This window comes from Gymnoscopelus braueri (genome assembly GCF_963280865.1).
Source record: "Gymnoscopelus braueri genome assembly, chromosome: 17".
NCBI classification, from domain to species: Eukaryota; Metazoa; Chordata; class Actinopteri; order Myctophiformes; family Myctophidae; genus Gymnoscopelus; species Gymnoscopelus braueri.
In genome coordinates, this window is record NC_137617.1 from 32073160 (window position 1) to 32098523 (window position 25364).

The following is a 25364-nucleotide window of genomic DNA, read 5'->3' on the forward strand; positions in this document are numbered from 1 at the left end:
CTCCTTGTATAGTACTTTATATTTGATATGCATATTCATTGATAGTGAATGAGTATATTGACACTGGCCTCCAGTGGATGTCATATTTATAGCAATTGAAGTGAATTTTCTCAAATATTGTGAATTGTTTTGTATGCACATAGGGATAGTTTAGGAAAATACAAATGGAACCCAATGCCTCCCTGTTTGGCACTCAGTATCAAGGGTTGGACTGGGGTCCCTGCGACATACTACTACTGACTGGTGTCCAGGGGGTGAACTTACATCAGGCCGCCTCACGCAACAGAAACAGAAGATATTAGGCTCCTGCCCTTTGGGCTATTTATTATTCAAAGCAGCAAAGACATCAAACATTAAGTCATTTGGAACTGTGGACATTGTAGGGAAGGGAGGGACAGACATCCTGTGTTAGATGATCTAATTGTACGAGGAGGGGTGTAGGTTCATACCTCATTTATTTCCTCATGTACGGCTAGACTCTGCCACAAGTTTAGACATGGGGACACATTTACAACACCTCCGTTGTTACGACAGAATCTTACACAGAAGAGAGGAAGTGAGGAACCCAAAGTGAACAACCAATAGCAAAGTCCAAATAATTTAGAAGACCAAAGTCCATCACGGTGCTGAACACAGCTGCATGTGAGTCTACTATATCTGATTATTTGCAGTCTGTTTGCCCAGCTGAACGATGACAGAAGCAGAGTTATACTCCGTCTACAAGGGGGTTTATGTCCCTTCACTTCTACATCCTCCAGAGTGTCTGAAACACTATGAGGAATTTTCTTTCCGGCCAGATGACATTGTCATTGTGACTTATCCCAAGTCTGGTAAGTAGTGTTATACCCTAAACGTTACAGCTATAGTCCCAATTTATGCCTCTTATGTAGCCAAATTGATTTTATTTTTTGCACTGATCATTAGTTACAGATTACCATTTGCTTTTTGTCTGAATTAATTCACAGCAAAAATGCCAGACAGCCACCAGGAACTTTAACAACTTTTCACTAACTTTTTTTTTTAACATGTCCATAATTATAAAACATTCTATTCTAACATGCTGGTATGTATCGTTTGATTTGTTTCACAAGCTGCGTCTTGTTTTCCTGCATTCCATGATCCAAATTCTGACAGCGAGCAGTACCTGTAGTTGTGCGTAAGAATGTCAGAGAATAGAGAAACACAAGAGTAAACTCTTGTAGGAGAGATTACTCCTTTGAAAGGTTACCATCCTACGTATTGTAATCTCTGCGTGTGTATTAAATACACAGACACATTTATTTGTGTATGTCTGTCTTTGAACAGAATGACTTGAGAATGGATAGGTGAATGTTGTTAACCTGGTGGGAATGATCACTAAGCTCCCGCAAAGAGATTATCAACTTTTGAGACAAAAGGGTCGAAGCCGGTCAAGGTCACAATCAAGGTCAGGTTCAAAATGACATAATTAGTCATATCTCAGGCATGGAGAGGCGTGGAACAAGTAGTGCAGGTGGGGTTTCCGCCCTATATGTGCGCTTTATGCGTCATTAGGTTTTACTCTTATCCTTCCTGGTCTTAGATTAAAGACTCAATAAACCATAAATTCTAACTTGAGTTCTAACTAGCTCAACAGGAACACTTATAGATGCTCATTCATTGCCATACATGTCACGGTGCATTATGTGGGGGGATTAACACTGGATGCAGAGGAATGTCTTGCAATCTAGTTTACTGAACTTCAAAGAGGCCTTAGTTGATTTTAATGTAGCGCCATGTATACATTATAGTTGTATTTAGAGCTGAAAGGACCAAATTATTCTTCTCATAAAAAAAAATTAAGATATTTTTGGGGGCTTTTTCTGCCTTTATTGATAGGAAAGTAGACTGACAGGAAATGGGGAGAGAGATGGTCGCCGGGATCGGGAGTCGAACCCGCGACATACCGTCATGCTGGCTTAGGCCCAGACGGTTACGCCAACCGTCTGGGCCTATAAGGAACATTCTACAAACAGAGATTTGCAAGATGGCACTGGACAGTACAGTTGGCTTGTGACCATAGTGTCCTCTGTGTGTGTTCAGGTACAACATGGATGCAGGAGGTTGCTCCTCTCATCCAGAGTGGTGGGGATCCAACCTCGGTTGAGACCGTGCCCAACTGGGACAGGGTTCCCTGGCTCGAGGAGCACAGAGCCAACCTTCTTAACCTGGACGAGAGGCCCTCTCCTCGTATCTTCGCCACACACTTCCACTACAACATGATGCCACCGTCCTTCTTCAAAGACAAGCCGAAGGTAGTGTTGCTTTTTGTCTGAAAGACAGCAGCTGTCGTGCAAGCGCCAAACAAATACAAGATCTAACCCTATTATCTGTTTAATGTTGTACACTTCGGTCACACTGAAGGATGTTGAGTGGAATGGTGCACAATCTTTTCATGAAGGAGCCTTTGTCCTTTTGCTTATTAGAAAACAAATAATAGACCTGATTCTAGTTTTTAATTTCATGGATGGACCCCCAGTCATGCATTAGGACCCCATTTCATAAATTGTATCTCTGGGACCACGCTGTAAAAACCTCAGTGTTAAATTAACTCTGAGAGTGTACATTTGTACCCTCTCATCTGGTTCATAATGTAACTACCAATTATTTAGCTGGGGGCCCCCTGGAACCCCCTTGGGACCTCGGGGGTCCCCAGATCCCACGTTGGGCACAGTGGTGGAAGAAGTACTTCGATATTTTTCTTCTAGTAAAAGTAGCAATACCACAATAGAAAGCATACAGTTACAAGTATGTCCTGTATTCCAAATTTTATTTGAGTTAAAGTACAAAAGTATTGGCATCAGAATATACTTACAGTACTAAAGTAAAAAGTTCTCAAATGTGTAAAAATGGGTCAAAAGTTTTCCAAAATAGCAGATCTACAAGCATTGCAGTGCGACGCGTTGTGAGCTGGTAGATCGGCTATTGAGAACCACTGTGGTAGACTATCAACAAAGCATGAGTAAATTATTAATGGATGTGGTTGGATCTCCTCAGGTCATTTACGTCATGAGGAACCCCAGGGATGTGTTCACATCTTCCTTCCACTACTACGGGATGGCCTCCTACCTGGTGAATCCAGGGACACAGACTGAGTTCTTACACAAGTTCCTTGACGGAAAAGGTTGAGCTCTGCACCCAGTCATCTCTTAGTCATATAATTTATAACAATCTATCCAATGAGATATTGAAAGCTAGGGCCAGATATGGAATAAAGATCTATGGGCAAAGTTCAAAAGCCACTCTATCTAAATAATTGTGTTGGCGTTAATAATTGATTAAAGAAAAGGGATTCTTGCTCACACAGACACACACCCTAATAGAATGCTTAAGGTTTGTTTTATTTCTCTTGCAGTTATGTTTGGCTCATGGTTTGATCATGTAAAGGGCTGGCTGAATGCTAAGGATCAAGAACGCATCATGTTCATCTCCTACGAGGAAATGATTATGGTGAGGCTATTTTTCAACAATTATGATGTCACAATACTTCCACAACGTCACTACTGGGATTAAATCAAATGTTCTGTGCATGGGGCAGGACCTGAAGGATTCGGTAACCAGAATGTCTAAGTTCATGGGGAAATCTCTGACCTCTGAGGTGATAGAGAAGATAGCGGACAGATGCGTGTTCAAAAACATGAAACAGAACAAGATGTCGAACTACTCCCTGGTCCCCAATGAGTTCATGGACCAGAGCAAGTCTGAATTTCTCAGGAAAGGTGTGTCTCAGTATTATGTTTATTTTGCTCTTGTAGTATCTATGTATAATGCTGTTTTATTAAGTCTGTTTTTATTATTATTGATGCAATGAACAAAACCCTATTGAAGTAGTATTTATTTGCTGATTTTCCCTTTGTCATGTTTTACAGGAATTTCAGGAGACTGGAAAAACCAGTTAACGGTGGCAGAAGCAGAGTATTTTGATGCTGTTTACAAAGACAAAATGAAAGATGTCAAATACAATTTTATATGGGACTAAATGTGGCAGGTTGGAAATGTGCATTTGCCACTTTTGTTGTCCCTCGTCTTTCATTTCAGATGAAATAAATGATGTTGTTCCAATAAATCCAATAATAATAATATGGCATTTGTTGTTAGAACGGGAGTGTGAATATTGAATTGCCCACTAGGTGTCCCCATATGACTATCTAATTGACTCATTGCAATGTATTAGATGTCACTAAAATGTCACATTATCTATTAATATTATCCAGCACCATATATAGATTTTTATTTTTTACAGTTAATTAGGAATTTGTTTTGGTGTGCTCAGAAATAATAATAAAGAATGTAAAAGAATGCTTGCCATCAGGTGACCAATAGTTCCAAAAATTGAATCCTCCTAATGGGACGATTTGTCAAGATAAAAAGGATATATAGCTGATCTACAATCTCACAATAAATGCATTGAGCGCTGTGAGCTTGAACTATTTGCGAACAGCCAAAGTATATTTTGATTGGGATTTATTTGAAGAAGCACATAACTTTCACACAAAGTACTGAATCCGAATCAATTTGTCACTTCCATAATACACACTCAGCATACATATTTGACAGTAAAATACAGTTCTCCGTAACTCATAATGCTTGTCACATTATAGACAGACACATTCAAAAGAGATAAAGACATTAAAATCACAAAAAAAAGAAGGAAAGAAAAAACAAAAAGGTAGAAAAGTGCTGATGCATTCAAATGTGCAATATGTACTGTCGGTGAGGTGATATTCAAAGTGCTGTTCATCTCATGGTGTTAATGTTGGGGGCAGTATTTAAAGAGTGTTCACTGTTCTGACGGTTTGAGGGAAGAAAAACTGTTTAAAAGTCTGCTGGTGCTTACATGCTCTGCCTCTTACCAGATGGCGGAACCATGTCCTCGTCCCTCCCGGTGAGCTGCGGGGTTCCTCAAGGCAGCATTCTAGGGCCGTTACTGTTCCTTCTATACATTAACGACATGAATGCTGCCTGAATACTGCAAACTGTTCCTGCTCGCTGATGACTCGGCACTCCTGATATCGGGTGAGGACAAGTTGCAAGTTGAGGAAGCTCTCAGCTCTGAACTCTCAAAAATCCGTACCTGGCTTACTGATAACAAACTGTCTCTACACCTTGGGAAAACTGAATCCATCCTATTTGGGACCAAACATTCCCTCAGTAAAATGAAGGTAGTTGACTTCAAGGTCAAAGTTGATGACACAATCATCACTAGCAAAGAAGAGATTACCTATTTGGGATGTATTCTTGACAAATACCTGACAGGTGAAAGCATGGCAGCAAAGGTGGTCAAAGGAGTAAACCAGAGAACCAGATTTATGGGCAGAGTTTCCTCTTTTGTCAACCCTCAGGCCCTCAGGACCCTCTCAGGGGCCCTGATTCAGCCGCCATGCTAGCTCCTCTTGGTACTCCTACACCTCAGTGTCACTGAAGACTAAGCTTCAAACCTCCCAAAACAAACTGATCCGACTACTTCTCGGACTGGGGCCCATGACCCACCTCTCTCCCACTCACTTTGCCAGCCTAGGCTGGCTCAGGGTGGAAGACAGGGTTAAACAACTAAAAATGGGTCTGGTCTTCAAAATTGTAAATGCAGATTTGCCCGATATGCCCCCTATACCCACATATCTGTATAAATACCTCGAAAAAGTTAGTGACACCCACGGCCACGAAACTAGAGGGAGCGTAAACAACAATCTGGTACCACCCACCCATAAAACAAACATGGGCAAATTCTCCTTCTATAGCACAGCCACCAAGGAATGGAATAGTCTAACCCCATCCCTCAAAAAATGCAGTTCGCTGGGCTCATTCAAAACAGCCCTAAAAACCCATCTTTCTGGAGGCCGAAAGAGGAGCTAGTACCAGTTTCCCTGTAGACAGACGACCCCCCCCCTCCTCTTTTTTGTACATATTTTGTATTTCCTCATGCTTTTTTTGTATATAATTTTTATTTTTCTATGCTCCCCCCCCCCTTTTTGTACATATATTTTTTAAATGCTTTTTTTTGTACATAGTGGTATTTTTTCTGTATTATCTGTATTTTCATGTTGATTTTTGAACTGTTTGGTTGCTACTATATATGTCTATGAAATTAACCTTTTAGACAAAAGCATTATTAATGTAACTGTGTTGTTTTACATTCTTTTGCCTAATAAAATTTTCAATCAATCAATCAATGGCAGGAGTACAACGAGATGGTAGGAGGGAGCAATTTGTGGTTAACACAAATTCGAAGATAATACACAATAAAGTCTAGGACTTATTTCCATTGTGGTCCTCAACATAAAACAAGACAAATACACTCAAGTACAATAGATGAAGCCATTTTGATAACAATAGACAACAAATGAAAAATGTTAATCCTCTCCATTGTGATTGTGATCGTGAGGTCCTGGTGTGTAGTCATTCCCTGTTTGCTTCACTGTTGCAAGACATGTCAGATCCTTTCTTTTTACAGCGCAGCGATAATGCGTATGAGTAGGTCCGGATCTCTTCACAATGTAGCTGTAACCATCACTATCAACTAAGAGGGTGCCACCACGTTGCGTGCCTCCCTCAATTGTTGTATAACGGACTTCAGTTGGCATCACCATGGCTGGAACAACTTCAGGTCCCGCTTCAGTTGGCATCACCATGGCTGGAACAACTTCAGGTCCCGCTTGAGGTAGGACTACTTCTTCTGCTGCATCAGATACTGGTGGAATGGATGGATCTGCAGTGTCTGGAGGTGGAACCATAGCATCCTCAGTTATTTCGGTAGCTGTTCGTGGCCTTCTTTTCTGTCTGGTTAGATTTGCCACCCTGGCCAGATTCCTTGGGTTGACAATACACAGCAAATCAGTGGGCATGTCCTCTCTCAAAACAGTCTCCACGATGACTGCAGCTGACTGGTGGACATTCTCCAGCCCAATCTTCTTAACTTTCATGTAGATCTGCACCTAGAGAATAGAATTATATACAAATTAGTACAGAAATGAGACAATTTGATGCTAATTTACATTAACCCCATAACACAAAATGCATAAGATACATCAAATAATATACTAGTGCTGCTCATACCTTTTTTTCAAAGCCATCCTCTCCATTGTGATTGTGATCGTGAGGTCCTGGTGTGTAGTCATTCCCTGTTTGCTTCACTGTTGCAAGACATGTCAGATCCTTTCTTTTTACAGCGCAGCGATAATGCGTATGAGTAGGTCCGGATCTCTTCACAATGTAGCTGTAACCATCACTATCAACTAAGAGGGTGCCACCACGTTGCGTGCCTCCCTCAATTGTTGTATAACGGACTTCAGTTGGCATCACCATGGCTGGAACAACTCCAGGTCCCGCTTCAGTTGGCATCACCATGGCTGGAACAACTTCAGGTCCCGCTTGAGGTAGGACTACTTCTTCTGCTGCATCAGATACTGGTGGAATGGATGGATCTGCAGTGTCTGGAGGTGGAACCATAGCATCCTCAGTTATTTCGGTAGCTGTTCGTGGTCTTTTCGCCTTCGGAGCCTTCCCAGCTAGTTCATAGTCATCCAAGTGTCGTGGTGGTAGTCGCCCTGCAGCTCTCTGTGGACGTGACATGACTGCACTGCAATGGACAGTACTGTACTAAACCTTTACTGTCTGTGGCTGACCTTTTAAGGACATCTCATGGCCCCACCCACACCTTGCCCCATTTAGCTAGGTGTGGGACAATGAATGGGCTATTAATGGGCAATTATCAGTGTTTGATTTGCATACTGGTGTGGTGGTTACCTCAAAACATCAGTTGAGTATCCTCAGGTCAGTTTATCTGTTGTGGCCATATAGGAAATAAGCTAATTAAAGTATTTTAAATACATTTCATCAGAAAAGTGAACATTCCAATGTGTTTATAATGCAAACAAATACTAACTTTAAAAAAAAATGGAGAAAAACTCCAGTGTGAAGGTAAAACACAGGTATAATGTTTTTTTTTTTCCTCTCTCTCTCTTCTCTGTGTGTGTGTAATCCAGGGGTTCTCAAACTTTTTCATACCGCGACCCCATATAATAAGCGAGATTCTTTGGCGACCCCAGCACCCGCAACCCCCCCCCCAACCCCTCCTCTCTCTCACACACACACACACACACACACACACACACACACAAACCACTTTACAGTAACCCTATTTTATACTGTGGCTATTTGAAAATAGCTGATCTACAAGGATCTTGTGGGTTTGCTATTTTCAAACATTTAGTACTTTTTTTGTACATTACTATACATTTAAGTACATTTTGATGCCAAGACTTTCATACATTTACCCAAGTGGAGGTTTGTACTTTTACTTGTAACAGAGTATTGATACTTACTTATTGTAAGTAAAATATGTGAGCCCTTTGATGGCAAGGAGTCAGCTTGCAAAGGGAGTGTCAGGTTTAGCATTTTGTGTGTACAGTTTTGTGTGTACACTTTACTAATTCATGCCTTTATTTCTAGTCGATTGGATTATTGTAATGCTCTCTATACTGGACTGACAAAGCAGTGTTTACATAAACTCCAGTTTGTTCAGAATGCTGCTGCTAGAATTTTAACTAGAACTAAGAAACTTGAACACATTACTTTTAAAGTACTTCTCATTGTTTTTAAAACTATCAGGGGTCTAGCTCCCTCATATGTCTCTGACATGATTAAACCCTATGAACCTACCAGAACCCTTAGATCATCTGTCACGACGGGCAGCAGCCACCATGAGAATACCAGGAGTAGCTGACCGTAAAAGGTGTTAACACTATTACACGATTGCGCTATACTCTATTACACTAATAAGGTTGTGCAAATTGTGCAGAAATTTCGATTTTTGTGTGTTAACAATCGTGAAAAACTGTAAAATAGATTTAGGCATCATACCTCTGGGTTCCTACCTGGCCAGAGGGCCTTGTCTACCAGTGCCGTAGGTGCCCCCCCCCATACACGCACTGAAATTTGTTTGATGGGGGGCACAGGAGTGAAGGGGAGGAGGGGGGTTGACCACAGCAGGGGGGGGTGGGGGGAGACCACTTAATGATCACCAGTATGCAAATCACACACTAATATCCCATTCCACTTAATGATCACCAGTATGCAAATCACACACTAATATCCCATTCATTGTTTGACATCTATAGGTGGATGGGGCAAGGTGTGGAGACACATAGCAAATGACCATGCTATTTGCATAGTGTGCATATTGAGTGTCTGAATTCAACGATGAGTCTGTTTGTCAATCTGTGTCTCGCACAAAGATCCGGCGTTTAGAACCAAAAATCAGACATCAGGCAGCTTTTTATACAGTTCTAATTTCCATTCCTTGTTTCTTGGCCCAAAACATCTCTTCTGCTTGTTGCCTCTCCTAAGCAGAGATTTCCAAGCAGATATTTGACCATGAAGGCCTGATTATTGTAGTCATGAAAATGGAGGAAACACATTGAATCAGATGGTGTTTGCCAGGGTTGTGTCCAAACTTTTGGCCTGTACCGTAATACATACATAGACATACATACATACATACATACACACACTCACTGTCTCTTTCTCTCTCTCTCACACACACACACACAAAGAGTAAGGCATCAAAATGTACCAAAGTAATATTTCTAAAAACTAAAGTTCTCAAACAATGCATGTGTGCAATGCAATGTTCTACAATGTTATCATTTATACCAGCAAAGTAGTAGGTAACTAAATATCCTAGGTAAAAATAGGGAAAAGTGTTTAATGCATGTTTTACAATAGTGAAATGTATATCTAATAGTAACTAAAGTTCAATAATGCTTACAATAGTGAAATGTATCTAATAGTAACTAAAGTTCAATAATGCTTACCAAAAGCTTTTCTCACAAATGTGTTCACACAGAAAACAAAACATTATACCTGTGTTTTACCTTCACTGGAGTTTTTCTTCATTTTTCTTTGTTAAGTTAGTATTTGTTTGCATTATAAACACATAGATTATAAACACATTGGAATGTTCACTTTTCTGATGAAATCTACCTTGTATTTAAAGCACTTTAATTAGCTAAATGTAATTGAACAACATAATTTGACATTGGAATGTTCACTTTTCTGATGAAATCTACCTTGTATTTAAAGCACTTTAATTAGCTAAATATAATTGAACAACACAATTTTTCTTTTTTTTTAAACCATTTGTCACCATCACATTATGAAAGCATTCTGTGAAAATGGAAAGCTCACAAAGTTAAAAACCATTGGGGTGAGTTTTCCACAAAGTTAAAAACCATTGGGGTGAGTTTTCCGGAGTGAGTTTTCTCAGGTCCTGGGGTGAGTTTTCCTACCCCCGAAAATCTTGGGGGTGAGTTTTCCGGAGTGAGTTTTCCTAGCAATGGGGCGAGTTGGTTTTGGAGTGAGTCTTCTTGATACCGCCTCGGGTACCCACTACCCATGCGTTGTTGTTTTTCTGTTTCTTGAGCCCGTGGTACTAAAGTTGTCCATGTCCAGTGGGATAAACTCGTCCCCGTTCAATATGTAACATATTTAACACTCTGTGTGTCGATATCCTATATGTTGGATGTTTCTGCTACCTTCTGAGTCTCTCACCCTAAACGTGCGAGCAACACCGTTAGAAATACACCACCCCGATAAAGTATTTTATTCACTGTTATTGTGTAAAACGCTTTACCTCTTCTTTCTTCACAGATACATATAGCCTCGTTTAGAATCCTTTTTAGAGAACATTTCGTCTGTTCGTTTACTCTGTTCAGCCTCTCTGAGCTAAGGCACAGCCATCTTGAATTCTTGCGAGACAAAAGCGGCATCCCTATTGGTCTAACTGGGTAAACACGTGACAAAAACCTATGCGAAGAGATACTTTTATGCCGACTTTAAACACTGATTATTAAAACAAAAATAAATTTCCCGCTTAATATCAATAGACATTTTTAATGAAAACTTGAACTACTTTTACTTAAAGAAAAACATGCGAGTACTTTTCCACCACTGCTTGGATATGACGCGAGGTTGATACGTGCCTTATACATGTTATCACTCGTGGTAAAAATGTACCTTATCGTTGCTGTCTGGCAGAAACCTTGTATCTCCGCATTTCAACTTTGAATGTTTTTTTCCCCGTAAATTAATGCCTTACTACAAGAGTGTCGCAACAAGTAGTGAAAGTGATAGCAGATCAACATGAGCTTAATTGTAGATCAGCTATTTTGACTATTTTATTACAAATAATAATAATAATAATAATAATAAAGTAAGGATTTTGGACGGTAACAGGATAAGTGGGCACCAAGGTGGGCACCTCGGTGTTAAATTGGTTATTTTGTCCAAAATGTTAGAAAAAATAATTTAAAAAAAATCGACAATTAAGATATTTAAATCTTTTTATTTTATTTTATTTTTTACAATTCCGACACATTGCTACACAACCTGTATATCCAGTCATTTTGGGGCATCAACAAGAAGTTGAAGGATAAATTTAAGTCTGATAATGACGTAGCGTGCATGTTTACATCATGTATACATTACATAAGACCATTTTACAAATATATAATTTCTGCTAACATTTTGGACAAGATAGACGAGTTTAAATCGAGGTGCCCAGATGTCCCCCACCCATCCTTTTCTCTTTGGAGATGAGTAAAAGGCTGGGAACCAGGCTATAGTACCCACTGTCAGTGCCCAGCCCACCTATCCTGTATCCTTTTGGGATATATGAGGTTTTCACCCGACAGCGTCTTTATTGCTACTGAGAGAAACCGAGGGAAGCTGCAGCGAGTTCCACCTTGTGCGTGACTGTCTGCAACAATGATGTCCAGATGACGAAACATCACGAATAACTTGTTCACACATCAACAACATCAAGTTAGTTAATTAGTGCTCATTGTACCACGATAACGACTTGCGACAGAATCGTAAATTATAGTTGCTTTGCTAGCATATAGCAACTTTAGCCAATGTTTTTGTTACTAGCCACTAGCCAGCATGGGGGAGTCAATCATCTCTCATTAAATCGTGATGCAATTCAATCTGCCTTCTCGTTCGTTCCAACAACAACAAGGGGCAGAGTGAATGCAGTGGAAAAAACATTACAAACACTAAATGAATGAAATCAACCGCCTATGGCTCCATAAGGGATACGCGCGTTAAGTCAACTGGTGGAGGAGGAAGTCGTGCAAGCTTGTTGAGAATTATTAATCATAGAAACAAAACATTATCCGACTTAGGCATTGTATTTACCGTCTGTCAGTCTGTCTCCCTAACAACTCGAGTATAGCATTACCATGGCCTTTCCTTCGGCTTAAGATTGAATGCCGGGAATTTGTTTTCCTTAAACGTGACCCTACAATAACATGTAAGATTCCACAGTGACGTTGAATCAATTCATTCATCTGTTAAAGAGTATTCCTTGTCATAACACTGCAAGTTATTGTAGTCTGGCTTCTTCACTTCGCGCTTCTTCAACCGTGTCGAGAACAAAAGAACAATATATAGAATAAGAAGTCAAGCAATTGGTTCACAAAAAGCAAATGCACACAATGATGCTGACAAGGAAGTATAGTAAACGGATACAGGATAGGTGGGCATATAGGGATATCTGGGACTGGGCACCTCGATGTAAAATTGGCCATTTTGTCCAAAATGTTGAAAAACTTAAAGTAATGTAAAGTACACATAACGTGAACGTCATTATCAGACTTAATTTTATCCTTCAACGTATTGTTTATGCGCCAAATGACTGGATATACAGGTTTTGTAGCAAGTGTAGCCCTGAAACATGACTGTCATACCACAGACGAGCGTCATGTGAACCATGGCTATAGCAAGTGTAGAAATATTAGACCAATTGTCGAATGTTTTAAGCTATCAGCCTATCATGTATACGTTAAAACATTTCCCAAACATTGGCCCACACTAACATTGTGCCCACCTACCCTGTTACCCACTAAACAATCAGTACTGATCACATGTCTGGAAATGATTGTAAACCCAACTATGAACAGTACTACCTAGCTCTGGTCCATAGCGTCAGAGGAACCCTATGGACCAGAGCTAAGTACTACCTATGTGTAAACTATGTTTTGTTGTCTCTGGCAGGTGGTAATCATGAATGCTATAAAGAAAGAACTTGTCCATCTGTGTATGGATCACCCCCAGGGTATTCCCATACATCGGATCCACATACTCTACCAACATATATATGGAAAACCCTTGGCCATTAAAAAAAGGCAATGTCCAATTCTCAAACCTGTGATTTAAAGTGAATGCCGTGAAATTAGCTAACGTATATCTTTACTTTTAACCATATAACTGTCTTACTTGAATGAGTGCTTGTCAATAAGTGTTTTGATGTAGTGCCTCACATTTTGACTTGTAGCAACCTGGAGACATTTCTGAGGAGTGTGCCTCAGCTACGGTTCTCCTCATCTGGAGAGCTTACTGTTTGGCACCTCACCAGTCCAGTGTCTCCAGCATCATCTACGTCATCCCTATCAGCATCAGGAGGTTCTGACCCTTCTGCCACGATGAACCATACAATCAGTAAAGGTAAGCAGGGAAGGGATGTGGGGTCATTGTTGCCCCATAACTCCCCTAGTTGGTCTCAGCCAATAAAAAGCATGGTGGTGATGGTGTTATAAAAACAAAGTCCACACATTGGATCATGCTCCAAAGGTTAAAATGTATTGGTTCCTTTACACCAGGGGTCTTCAACGTTTTTGTTTTGCAGAATAAACATTTTCGTAGATTTCATAGATAGCTTTATACACTTGTTTGACAGCACTGTCATCAGTGTTGTGTACATCATGTTGGATTTATGTTAATGTGTATTTTCAGACATTTAACCACTTAAACCCTAAATACTAAGTAAACTTGACTTTTGGCTCTGTACTTGGTCTGCTCTTTTTTTCCCAAAAAAATAATTAGCATGGAGCATGAGCCAGTGTGTGGACAGATTTTTTGGGGGATTCTGACCTCTTCCCAGCACCTGGTTTTTAGTGTGTGGACGTGTGGATATTTTTTGTTTCAATGATGGTGTTTTAACCACTTCAACCAGTGGTGTGTTCTAGGTTTTTTCGGAGGGCATACTATAGTTATTCCCTCCCTCCCACACGCACGTACATGCACGCGCGTGGTCACCGAATGAAATAACGCTCTATTAAGTAGTTAATGTGTGAATTCAAACAGTCAGCGGTCATTATCGCCTCAAGACAAGTCACACATAAGAAAGCCTTAACCTCAGACGCCACATTGTCACATGAAAAAGGCTATTTGAACTAAAGTCTACATTCTTGCTACCCCCAGCCCCTCCTCCTGCGTATCAGATGAGTATCAGATACGCTCTCTCTGACGTTTTTTGGATGGCTACGCTTGGCTACGAAAATGTTCTGCAGGTCACACTACGTAGATTGTGAACAGATCTCACCTCAGATATCAACATCCAAAACGGAATTTATGCAAGAGTGCGATGTGACTTCCACAGCATTGGAGCAGAGTTCATTGCCAGTTTAACAAAGGGCGTTGACAAATGGGCATGCAAGGACATGTCCGACCTTGTATTATTGTTATTGCTGTGATAGTTTTACCGTTGTTGCTACTATTGTTGCTTTTGCTGGTGTCTCTCTCCCTCTATATCTGTCCCTCTGTCTCTTCCCCCCCGACACGGTTGAGGCAGATGGCTGTGTCCACCCTAGAGCCTGGGTCTGCCTGACGTTTATTCCAGTTAAAGGGTAAGACCACTTTAGTAGAGGTTTGGGTTGTGTAGTTACCTTGCCATGATGTAACTCCAAAGGTGGGCAAGTAATCAAAAAGAATTGCGCCATTGATTAGAAATTGATAATTCAAAATATGCTCCTCATTGACTTACATTGTACGGTAAAACAGCTCTCAAAGTCACTCTTTTAGCACATAAATGAACCCAAACATAGCTGATTCAGACAATATAGAGCATCATCAAACCCAGTACTGTTTGTTTTTTTAATAAAAATGTCAACTTCCTGTTGATTTTACTATTTGAAGATCTGGATCCGGATCCGCCGATCCAGTCCGGGTTTTCTACTTATTAAAAATGGCAAAATCAACAGGAAGTTGACATTTTTATTTAAAAAAAAAACAGTACTGGGTTTGGTGATGTTTTATATTGTCTGAATCAACTTTGTTTGCGTTCGTTTTTGTGCTAAAAGAGTGACTTTGAGAGCAGTTTTACCGTATAATGTAAGTCAATGAGGAGCATATTTTGAATTATAAATTTCTAATCAATGGAGCAATTATTTTTTATTTCTTGCCCACCTTTGGAGTTACATCATGGCAAGGTAACTACACAACCCAAACCTCTAACAAAGTGGTCTTGCCCTTTAAGGGGGGGGGTTTCATTGCCACTGTCGCAAAAGTTCTTTGCACAGGGTGGGACAAATAATGTTTGGTCTCTGCTCTATATGTGAAGTGTCTTGAGAAAACTTGTTTGATTTGGCACTATAATAAAATTGATGGTCAACAAAAACAAATAAATGACTTTCGGTTTAGAGGCCTGTCTGCCTCAGTGTAGTCCCGCGGCAAAAACATGGGATAAGAACGTTCCAAGTAGCATATTCTATATACAAATCAAACTTTCAAAATGAACTGCATGTGAATAAGACCCGTGATCATATTTGCGACCGCAACAGCATTTACTGATCCCATAGCCATGGTGAAAATGCAAACACTCCCGCATATGCTTGGTCAATGCACATATGCAACTTCAAATTGATTGGTCAACCCATTGAGGAGAAAAATAGATGAGGACGGACAGACAGTTTTCTTCATTTTATTGTAGGCTAGGTCAAATCACTGTTGCCCAAACTGTTTGTGTATGATGTAAAATCAGTAGCAGGAATAGTGCAAAGAGTAGAACTACTTTCACACCCAAAGCAGCTGGCTGCCACCCTTACTATTGCGTCCGCTCTAACTGATGCAACCATGTTTCATCATGAGTGGTGCCAGTTCAGCATGTGGTGCCAGTTTTTGGTCAGCTGCTGTGCAACCCCTAGGGAAGATATTTTTAGCTGCTTGAGCTAATTGGTCAGCTGTCATATCTTCCCTTAATTTGGGGTATAACCCAATCAAGCAAGCAAGCTTATCAGTTATCATCCTCTTGTTCCTTTTATCACTCCACCCACCAGGGTAAATAAAGGCTGGGTATGTAATAAATATCTCCTCTCAAAATGTAATTCCTGCTGTTCTCTGTACAGTACATTTATGATTGGGAAACTGTTAGTATTTCCTGCCTTTATGGCATTGCAGTGATCTAGAATCAGCAGAAGGTCACATGGTGTCCTCGACAACAACTCAAGTGAATCGGCTGGTGAGATCAGGAAAGTGAAACTCATTACCAGTGCTCTCCCCCTCTTTTCTGTCTTGTTCTTACATCATCCCTCAGCTTCGTTCTGTTTTCTTTTCCCTTGTATCGGAAACACTAGCCTCCCTTAAGAGTGTTTATATTTCTGTCGCAACATCACCATGCACAGAGCAAAGTCTACCTTTAGGCATTGTAAACCTATTAGATAGAGAACTAAAGACTGAGTGGACTGTGTATGCCATACTGTACAATAAATCCAGTCTACACGGGTGTAGGCCAAATGATAAGGAGACAGACTGCATGCAAATGATTCTGCAGCGGGCGCTTGCTGCTCTAATAGTTTTGGTACAGGGTGGCCTCTCTGCCGACTGCTCTGGTTGCAGCCAGGTTTCTGTTTCCAGGAATAGGAGAGTGTGCCTGAATGAGCATACCAGGTTACTTTCAGTTTCCTTTCTCTATCCCTTCACTGGGATTGGCCCACTGTAAAATAAAAAACACTGGCCCATAGAGAAGGTGACAAACGGGAAGAGAGGGGGGGATTTAAAGTCCACAACAGAGGAAGGTTACTGTCTGATTTAGATACTGATGGTCGGCCACTTACAAACTGACAGACGGGTGAAAAATTGGTAAGATACAATATTTTTTTCCTTTCTTTTTTACCTTTTATCTATTTATTAGTGTGGTTCTGTACATTCTTATGGTATATTTTCTCATGTAGATATTTTGATTACTGCTCTGCTGTGTCATTATGTTCCAAGATTGAAGAGATGCAGACATGGTTGTAAATACAAAACTTTTCAACAATTAGAAAACATCTTTGGAAATCTAACCCCTTAATGACCTGTGATCATGTTGCATCGATTAGCTATCTGACTATAATAACATGTCCCCAACAGGGACACCAGGTGGAAAGTGGTTTGTTTTGAGAACTGCAAACATCAAATTCTTTATTGCATTGTCTGTATACCTACAGTTCCTTTTTTATAAAATGCCACCACTATCACCACTAAATGAAGATGGCTTCTCAGACGATAGGGAATAACTTCCCCTTTCTCCATCCTGCACGCACGCACGCACGTGCACGCACTGTATATATATTGACTATATATATATATATATATTACCATACAAAGAGAGCGTGGATGAAGCTGTCTGGTGGCTGATGGATTTAATCTACAAATAGCAGAATCCCTTTGTGGACAATAATTATTAACTTTCTGCTTGAGAAAATATAGTTTAGTGAATAAACTATTTATTGCCACAGATGGTTATACTTTCCCACTTTCAATGTGCTCCCCAGGCAAATCTATCTAATCTATCACAAACACACCCTGCCAAGGGTACATAGTACACCCTAGTCATGAGGATACAATACAATATTGTCAATATAATAATCATCGCATTTGCCGTACTCATTTTACTAGCTTCTCCAGCTAGCCAGCAGCTTGAATATCCAGCAGGCATGAATGAATGAATAGGAAACAACTCTTGTAGGTGGTTTGTGTCATACTGCAGTTCAGCAGTTAGGTGCTGTGGTACTGATGACTCTGTGTCATTCTGTTCTGATTCATAACTTTGAAAATGGATCCTTAGTTTGCTTCATGTTGAATTTCTTTGTTAACCCTTTAAGACCGGGAACGCATCTGTGTCATTTTAGATTTCTTTGGCTATTCAAAAATAGCAGATATACAAGCTCATAGCGTGGTAGTCGGTGCCGCTCTATGAGCTTTCTTATCTGCTATTTTTGAAAATTTGTGCAAATGTTTGAAAAAAATAATAATAATTATGTATATGTATATAGTGTGTGTGCGTGTGCGTGTTTCAAAGCGATTTTTTTTTACTCCGATCTGTGCTTCTGGGGGTCCCTGGAACAACATATTTTGAGATGGGGGTCCGTGGCCAAATACATATCATTTTGGTGGTCCTTGACATGGAAAAGTTGAAGCACCACTAATATAGCAACATACGTTTTTTTTTAACTGTTAGGATTTAGAAGACATTTGTAGAATATATATTCAAAGATTTGCAAAAAAAAATTGCCATAGAAATCTAAAGTGACACAGATGCGTTCCCGGATTGAATGGGGTAATGTCAGTCTAGCAAGTACAGTACTACATACATGTTTTTGGACACGTCTGGTTTGCATCATGTTGAATTGACTATGATCTATTTCTCTTCCAACTAGAATCACTAAAGATGGAAAAGGTTCTGGAGAATATAGTGAGCCTGATCAAGCTGCACTCAGAAGGGATTCTTATAAAGAAGGTGGCTGTATTCTACAACCAGGCGTACCACCACAACCTGACCTTATCCTCCCTGGGTTTCGACTCCATGGTCAGCCTGGTCAAATCCCTGGACAGGGAGCTGGTTGTGGCGGGGGAGCTGGTCTTCCACGTGACCCACCGGCCTCACGGCCGAGCCGGGGCAGGGGTCGGGACCACGAGCACCGCATTGGCTTCTGGGATGAACCGTCCAGCAACTCCCCAGAAATCTCCCTCCAAATCCAAAACTAAACCAGGGAAAGGCCTGCCGTCTCCTCCTGTCCCACAGTCAGCCACCGACTTGCACTATGGCCCTCCTCCTTCTGCGACAATTTCCTTTGGTGGTCCTTTGGGTCCTGCCGTCGCCTCTTCAAGCAGCTGTTCTCCTCCCCTCGTCTCACTCCCCAACACGTCCAAGTCAAGTGGGAATCCGATTCAAGACCAATTATTCCAAAGGGTCTTAGAGGTCAGTTAGAGTGTAGACTTTAGGGTGGTTTCCTTTTCAAATGTTGAGAGGTTAGAGTGTTGGGTACAACCTGTACAAATGACTCTTAATATATTTGTTATCAATATGTTACAGGTGATAAAGGCATACCCCTATGCCAGTGCCTCACTGGACCAGCTACAGAACTGCTATTTTCTGCACTTTGGGGAAAAACTTCCCCTGAAACAGTACATGTCTCTGTATGAAACCTGGGAGGCAGGCCTCACCAGGAAACAGACCACCGCGTCTGCACCAAAAGGTTCCAATCAAATCATTAAATTTTCTTTCAAGGAAGGGAATACAATTTTAAATGTCAGATCTCTCAGAACACTCACACAAAATGACAAAAGAAGTAATATAATTGATGTGGTTGAAATGAATTAATAAGTCATTAGGCATGAAATGTTATGGACATTCTGCACCCCTGACCAATCAAATCAACAGTTACCCAAAACCGTATCTACATGATCTATACATGTATCATATTCTGCATGAAAAATACAAATGATGATAATCACAGTGAGTACATATGTCTCCATATAATAACCTCATCTCATTAATTCTAACATTCCATAGAAAACACTAACCAAGCATCTCGACCAAATGTTGACCAAGTGGTGGCTCCGCTAAAGCAAGCTGGAGGTAGAGACACACACACACACACACACACACACACACACACACACACACACACACACACACACACACACACTCTCAAAAACATAACATTATTTAAAAAAGTACCATCACATCAAAATGAAAATGATATTTCTGGTTTTCTGCATATCAGCTACACCGAAGAAATTTATGAAAGATGATGATCACCAGCCTGCTCCGTCCAAACACACGACCGCTGGGAAGGCGAGTGACCCAGCGAGCACCCCCATGCGATGGAGCAGCCCCCCGCCTCCATTGATCGCTACCCCGCCCGTCCTCCAAGCGCCAGTGCATATCCCCTCCACGTGTTACTCTGACTTCCCCGCCCTGTCCGGAGAGGTCAAGCTGTCCAAATACAAGCAGAGGAAGGTGTTGAAAGATGAAGCCCAGAGAAAAAAGACGGCTGTGGTCCTAACAGACGAATACCACGCCCAGGTGAGGGAGGTCCACGGGGCTAACATGCGAGCGGCAGACATACTGATGGAGGAAGAGGAGGACGACGCGAAAGGCAGGAGGCGGAACAGGGTCCTGGATCCAGACACGGTCAACAGTTTGCTGCAGGATGTGATTCGAGAAATCGCCACAGAGGGAGAGCTGGTCACCAAAGAGAAGGTGAAAGAAGAAGGCACAAAACTAGCTTATTTTATCAGCAGTTTCAGTCATTTCTTGAATGGCTCTCAAGGTGTAATGCCTGATTTATACTTGGTTAGCAGATCTACAAAGCTCACAATGCGTGGTGCTGCGATGAGTTGTGGGGTTGTAGATCTTCTACTTTCGGTGCATGACACCGGCGTGCAACCAAGTATAAATCACATTTTTAATTGACATTTGGTAGGATTCCTGATGTTTTCTTCCCCTCCCCAGGTGATATCCAGGGTGTGCGTGTTGATGCAGGTTCCTTCATTGGAAGCGGGCAGAATCAAACACTGGCAAATACCAGCTCTGAAGGACCTTCAGTACATCATCAGAGAGATCAACATGTTTATCGAGGTTGAGACACACACACACGCATACAGTATATTCATGCGATTCAAGCATATGTTTGGTTGCACTATAAAGTGGTGTTGTTTGTGTATCAGGCTACAGAAGCAGCGTCAGCCATGTGTACCCTGTATGAGCTGGGCCAGTCACTGGCTTCCCTGAAGGACAAGAAACGGTACGAGGAGCTCAACCTGGGGCCCCTCTGCAAGCTACCCCTCATCCACCGTATGTTCAAGATTGACAGCAACACCAAAGACGACGACATCTACCAGATAGAGACTGTGGACATCCTGAGGGTGCGATAGCCATGTCTGCTAAATTAAGCAATACTAGATTTAACTTTAACATAGTGTTTTTTCTTCTTTCCAGGTGGGGTTGGGGTTGAGAAATGGGTGTGTTTTCCATTGCTCTACTTAACCTTGCTGCACTATGAAAGCATGATCTCGGGGTTTAAAAAAGTATCCACCACCAGCACAAAAGTTCCGTATGTAGTTCCTAGGACTAAGTTTTGTTGCAGCTCAAGAGCAGGTATACCAAAGGCAAGTTCCAAGTACTGATGGGGTGGCACAAGCTGTACTGCATTTTCATGATTGATAGAACGCTATATTCTCCGAAAATTACTTATGAACTTTACCATGTTTACAGTTGCTTATAGTCTGTAGTGGTACACTGCCTAAATGACATCATCAGCCTGACTGCCACTTCCAGCTTCCTCAACATCATTGTTTTTGAGATTGGATAGAAACAGAGACAGAATCGGAAGTAATCACAGAAGTTTGTGATGCAATATACAGAATGAGTATGCGGCTACAGTTTGACTTGAACTCCTAAATTTCTCTACATGTTCCCTCTTTGTAGAACCTACGCGTGTTCAGGAGGACACAGAACAAACAAAAGATAGACCTGGCAGATTTCATGAAGTTCCTGGCTGATCAATACAACCGTAATCCCTATGAGCTGGGTATCAGGATACACAGCGTGGGGTTGCCCATATCGGTGAGAGACATGTCAAACCTTAAATTACTAATCTATATGCCTAGTGCAGGCAAATACCAATAAATACATGAGATAAGTCACCATTCTTATCAGCTATTATTGAGTAATGAACACTCATATCCTCTCCAGGCCTTGATGAAGGTGAGTCGTTGTGAGCACCTATACTTGCAGCAGGCTCAGGAGGTCATCAAGAGAGAACTGGAGGAAGAGGCTCTGGAGAGGATGAGGAAGATAAAGAAGAGCGTGATGGAGCTTGCACAAGGCCCCGTTATGTTCTCCTCACTTGGTAGCGCGGAGCTCCGAAAGAAGTATGTTTCTATGACAGCAGCCGAGGCAGTGTGTGCAGTCTTCACAAATGCTGCAGGGGTCTTCAGCCCCAAGATGACCACGGTAGGTGAATGGTAGATTGACTGGGTAATTGACCAACTGAGAATGATAATTCATAATTTGTTGATCATTGGTTCATATTGCTGGTCATTTCCCCTCGTTAACCGTCGCTTCATCATTTCCCCCAGTGCTTTTAGAATAGGACAAACTGATGTTATTTTGGAGCTCACAAGTCTTCCTTTTTAGCCACACATCTCCTTTTACCAGAATCTTAGTTGTAATTCCCCATCAGCAATTACAAATGCTCCTCCTATATAATATACTGACAAATGTTCCAGTAATTTTTCTACACCCTAAAGGGCCTTTTGATGAGGTCCATATCTGGTTGCATTTTACTGCCTGGAATATCATCATCTTGCTGTCTTCACACTGTTGCTGGACATTTGCGTTAACTTGTCAGGGATTTGAGTGGCTATCCTGCCTGATATGACACCCTAGCACGGTGTCCTTTATTTGCCACTGTAAAAGACTGGGTGATGATTCCGCTAAGCCCCCTGCTATGTGCTGCCGGGGAAGCTGACTGTCGACTCATTAACAGAATGTCACCCCTTCCTAATCTGCTTAACGAGTGCTGTGGCGTATTTGAGTTGTTTTAGCTGCGGGAATGCTGTCCAGTTTGTTGGCGGCGGTTTGCTGCGCTGGCTTGGAGATGTGGAGCCTGACCCTGTCATTTTGACTGTCACCGAATTTAAGTGTTGTGGGGTTAACTAGTTATGCTCTGTGGGACTGCAGGCTGTTCATTATCTATATGACAAATTGCTATGATGGTGAAATTAAACATGAAGCGCAAAACCCAGTTTCTCATTTTAATCTATCATGTAGACATTTTACATGGGAGCAAATCTCCCTAAAGCTAGAAACAAGATGCCCAAGATATTAAGTCTTTTTGGTCTGGGTGACACTTTAATGACCTGCTTTATTCACATTCAATAAGAAACTGTTATGACGTCATAGCAGCTTGTGGGTCAAATTAGTGATTTTGTTTTCCTAAAATCAGCATTTGTAGTGATCAGGGCCTTGGTTAATGATCATGTTCATCACAAATCAAGTCCTCACTTGTCATTTACATGTTTTTGTTTGTTTGGGGAAACTTGCATGCAAGTCCTTTTAGGTTCATACTATAGGAACATGGAATGGCTTGCAAGTAATGGTGTCAGCTCAGGTCTCAATCCTCATTGACTTGTATTTGCAGTGCATGTTTGCAAGTGCTAAGTGCTAACAGGAGGTTGCTGCCAATTTTGCAGAAGCAAAATGCTATTTCCTAAAATGGAGCAAAGTTATTAGTTGTGTAGGCTTTTTAAGACCCCATATAATACCACTAGAAATTTTGTGAACACTTATGTGACAAAGCAAATTTTGGGCTAAAATTGTATGCAAACATCGCTCACTCTGTGTGAACAGTTTGGTGAAAGTCCTCATTCTTCAGATCATCCTGTACATGGATTTTCACTTTGCAAACGAGCTGTTCCCTGTTCAGAAATGGTAGATTGAACAGTCCAAGGTCACTCAATTAACATCTTAATTATGTTATGGTGGACATTTCTTTTATTCCCAGGACAGACTATGGTTTTGAACTCCAATGTCTGCCTCAGTGTACTACTCCCAGGACAGTCTAAGAAGGCTAGAACCCCAATGTCTATTTCAGTCGGCACATACTGTAGTGTCCTGTAAAGACACACTGGATAGACTGCAAGCCAAGGCCTGCAAAGCTTGGCAGTTGCAGAAACGTAAGATTGCACTGCATGTCTGGTTAAGTGATGACCCTGATGAAGGCCACAAGCTGAAACCCGTTAGTCTAACAATAAAGTTGTTCTATATATTTCAAGTGCTAGTGGAGTTCTGACCTAGAACCTAGTTAGACTGTATACTGTACATTTCTCCCTTCTCCGTGCACCTTGGAAGTAGGTGAAGTTGTGCCAGCAAGTCCCACTCTGGCAAATGGATCCCTTACCAAGACACAGTGCATTCATATACACTGGTGTCACGCTGACTACATTACTGGCCTACACTTTGACTATACATTCATATTTATACCTGTTAATAGCTTATTTGAATAGCTCATACACCATGCAAGACCCTATGTTTTCTTTGGTTGTTGGTACCTTATTTCTTATCCCTATAAGCTACTATCTATTTACTTCCTCTTATTGTATATTATTTGTCCTTCTCGAAGCTTCGATGTATCTGTATTTCTCCTGTGTTTCATACTACGGGGCTGCTATGACAATTGCATTTCCCTTGTGTGATCAATAAAGGCCTATTTTCTCTCTATATTGTAGATGGGTACAGTAGACGTTAATCGATCCCGATGGGAAATAATGAAAAATAAGAAAAACATATAAGGTAGCCCAGAATATAGTATTCCCTTCAATGCTACTGTACCTATGTTCAATAGTTAAATGACAGGTTATACAAAATAATGACTACTTATTGTAATGTAGGGATGCGTTTGTGTGTGCCTGTGATTACCACCTTGGGTCTGATAAAGAGTCTTTAAATTTCTTACGCAGCGCGTCCAGGATTTCCTGTTGCAAGTATCAAGTTGTCGCCTGTCGACAACTCTTTTCCAACTCGCTATCTGTGGCGGGTCGCTGGCGGCGCCACAGGACCTGGTGCCCAAAGAGAAGCCATCCAAGAAAACAGAAGGAAACAACACAGAGGACAAATCCACTGCTGCACCTCCGAGTGAAGGTATCCCAAACACAACACAGACAAGATCATAGAAATAAACAAAAGGTGTTAAACAGACAAATTCATTCAACGCTGTTGTGTCTGTGTCATACATGGAAAAGGAAGTGTTGTTCAATCTATGGGGGCCTCTGTGACGTGATTGTTCGATATGATGATGCAGAATTAGTTATGTATCCATAGCAATAAGAATCATCAGGTGCCCTAGCAAAGTAGGAGGTTGTGAAGACAGAAATTCTTCTTTTTAATCTATGATCAAGAGATAAATCTGATGTGTTTGTAGTTGTTTTTTGGGCAGGGGTGTTATTTATTGAATGACGAGCTTCTCTGTCCCTCAGCCACTGTCAAGCAGTACCTTAAAGACACCCTGTCCAGTCACAGCTCAGCTTTCACCCTGGCCCACATTTCCTCGCTGGAGAAGAAGTTGATTAAACACTTTCAGGTCAAAGAGTTCTTGTCTCTAGAGAAGGGCACCTTCCTGGAGTTCCTGGTGAAACACATTCAGGTAGGATCTCCCGAACCAGAAAAAGAGAACAACCATAACAAAAAAAAAACGTTTTAACTCGCATCCATAGCAATCCTCGTAAGCAGTTCAGATATAACT

General features: G+C 41.2%; 3 protein-coding genes across 4 annotated transcripts in view; 2 read left to right on the forward strand and 1 right to left on the reverse strand.

The window, feature by feature from the left end:
• The first annotated feature begins 484 nt into the window (after window positions 1-484).
• sult2st2 (sulfotransferase family 2, cytosolic sulfotransferase 2) lies at window positions 485-4477 on the forward strand. The gene is made up of 6 exons (XM_080454944.1): window positions 485-830; window positions 2062-2273; window positions 3016-3142; window positions 3374-3468; window positions 3557-3737; window positions 3888-4477. The coding sequence occupies exons 1-6, from the start codon at window positions 692-694 to the stop codon at window positions 3995-3997; spliced, it is 864 nt and encodes a 287-aa protein (XP_080311070.1). The 5' UTR covers window positions 485-691; the 3' UTR covers window positions 3998-4477.
• A 1630-nt stretch (window positions 4478-6107) lies between these two features.
• On the reverse strand, window positions 6108-7930 carry LOC308104237 (uncharacterized protein). Its single transcript, XM_080454611.1, has 2 exons — window positions 7072-7930; window positions 6108-6950 (listed from the first exon to the last, which is right to left on the reverse strand). Exons 1-2 carry the CDS (start codon window positions 7585-7587, stop codon window positions 6369-6371), a joined length of 1098 nt encoding a protein of 365 aa, XP_080310737.1. The 5' UTR covers window positions 7588-7930; the 3' UTR covers window positions 6108-6368.
• A 3806-nt stretch (window positions 7931-11736) lies between these two features.
• Window positions 11737-25364, forward strand: part of LOC308104774 (uncharacterized protein) — a 55205-nt gene continuing 41577 nt past the window's right edge. For both annotated transcript variants that reach the window (XM_080455294.1, XM_080455293.1), the window contains exons 1-12: window positions 11737-11838; window positions 13352-13521; window positions 18492-19033; window positions 19148-19310; window positions 19628-19693; window positions 19842-20320; window positions 20573-20698; window positions 20788-20985; window positions 21548-21685; window positions 21815-22075; window positions 24583-24763; window positions 25099-25265. In XM_080455294.1, coding sequence (XP_080311420.1) covers window positions 13500-13521; window positions 18492-19033; window positions 19148-19310; window positions 19628-19693; window positions 19842-20320; window positions 20573-20698; window positions 20788-20985; window positions 21548-21685; window positions 21815-22075; window positions 24583-24763; window positions 25099-25265 — 2343 coding nt within the window. In that variant the 5' untranslated portion in view covers window positions 11737-11838; window positions 13352-13499. The remainder of the gene's footprint in view (window positions 11839-13351; window positions 13522-18491; window positions 19034-19147; window positions 19311-19627; window positions 19694-19841; window positions 20321-20572; window positions 20699-20787; window positions 20986-21547; window positions 21686-21814; window positions 22076-24582; window positions 24764-25098; window positions 25266-25364) is intronic.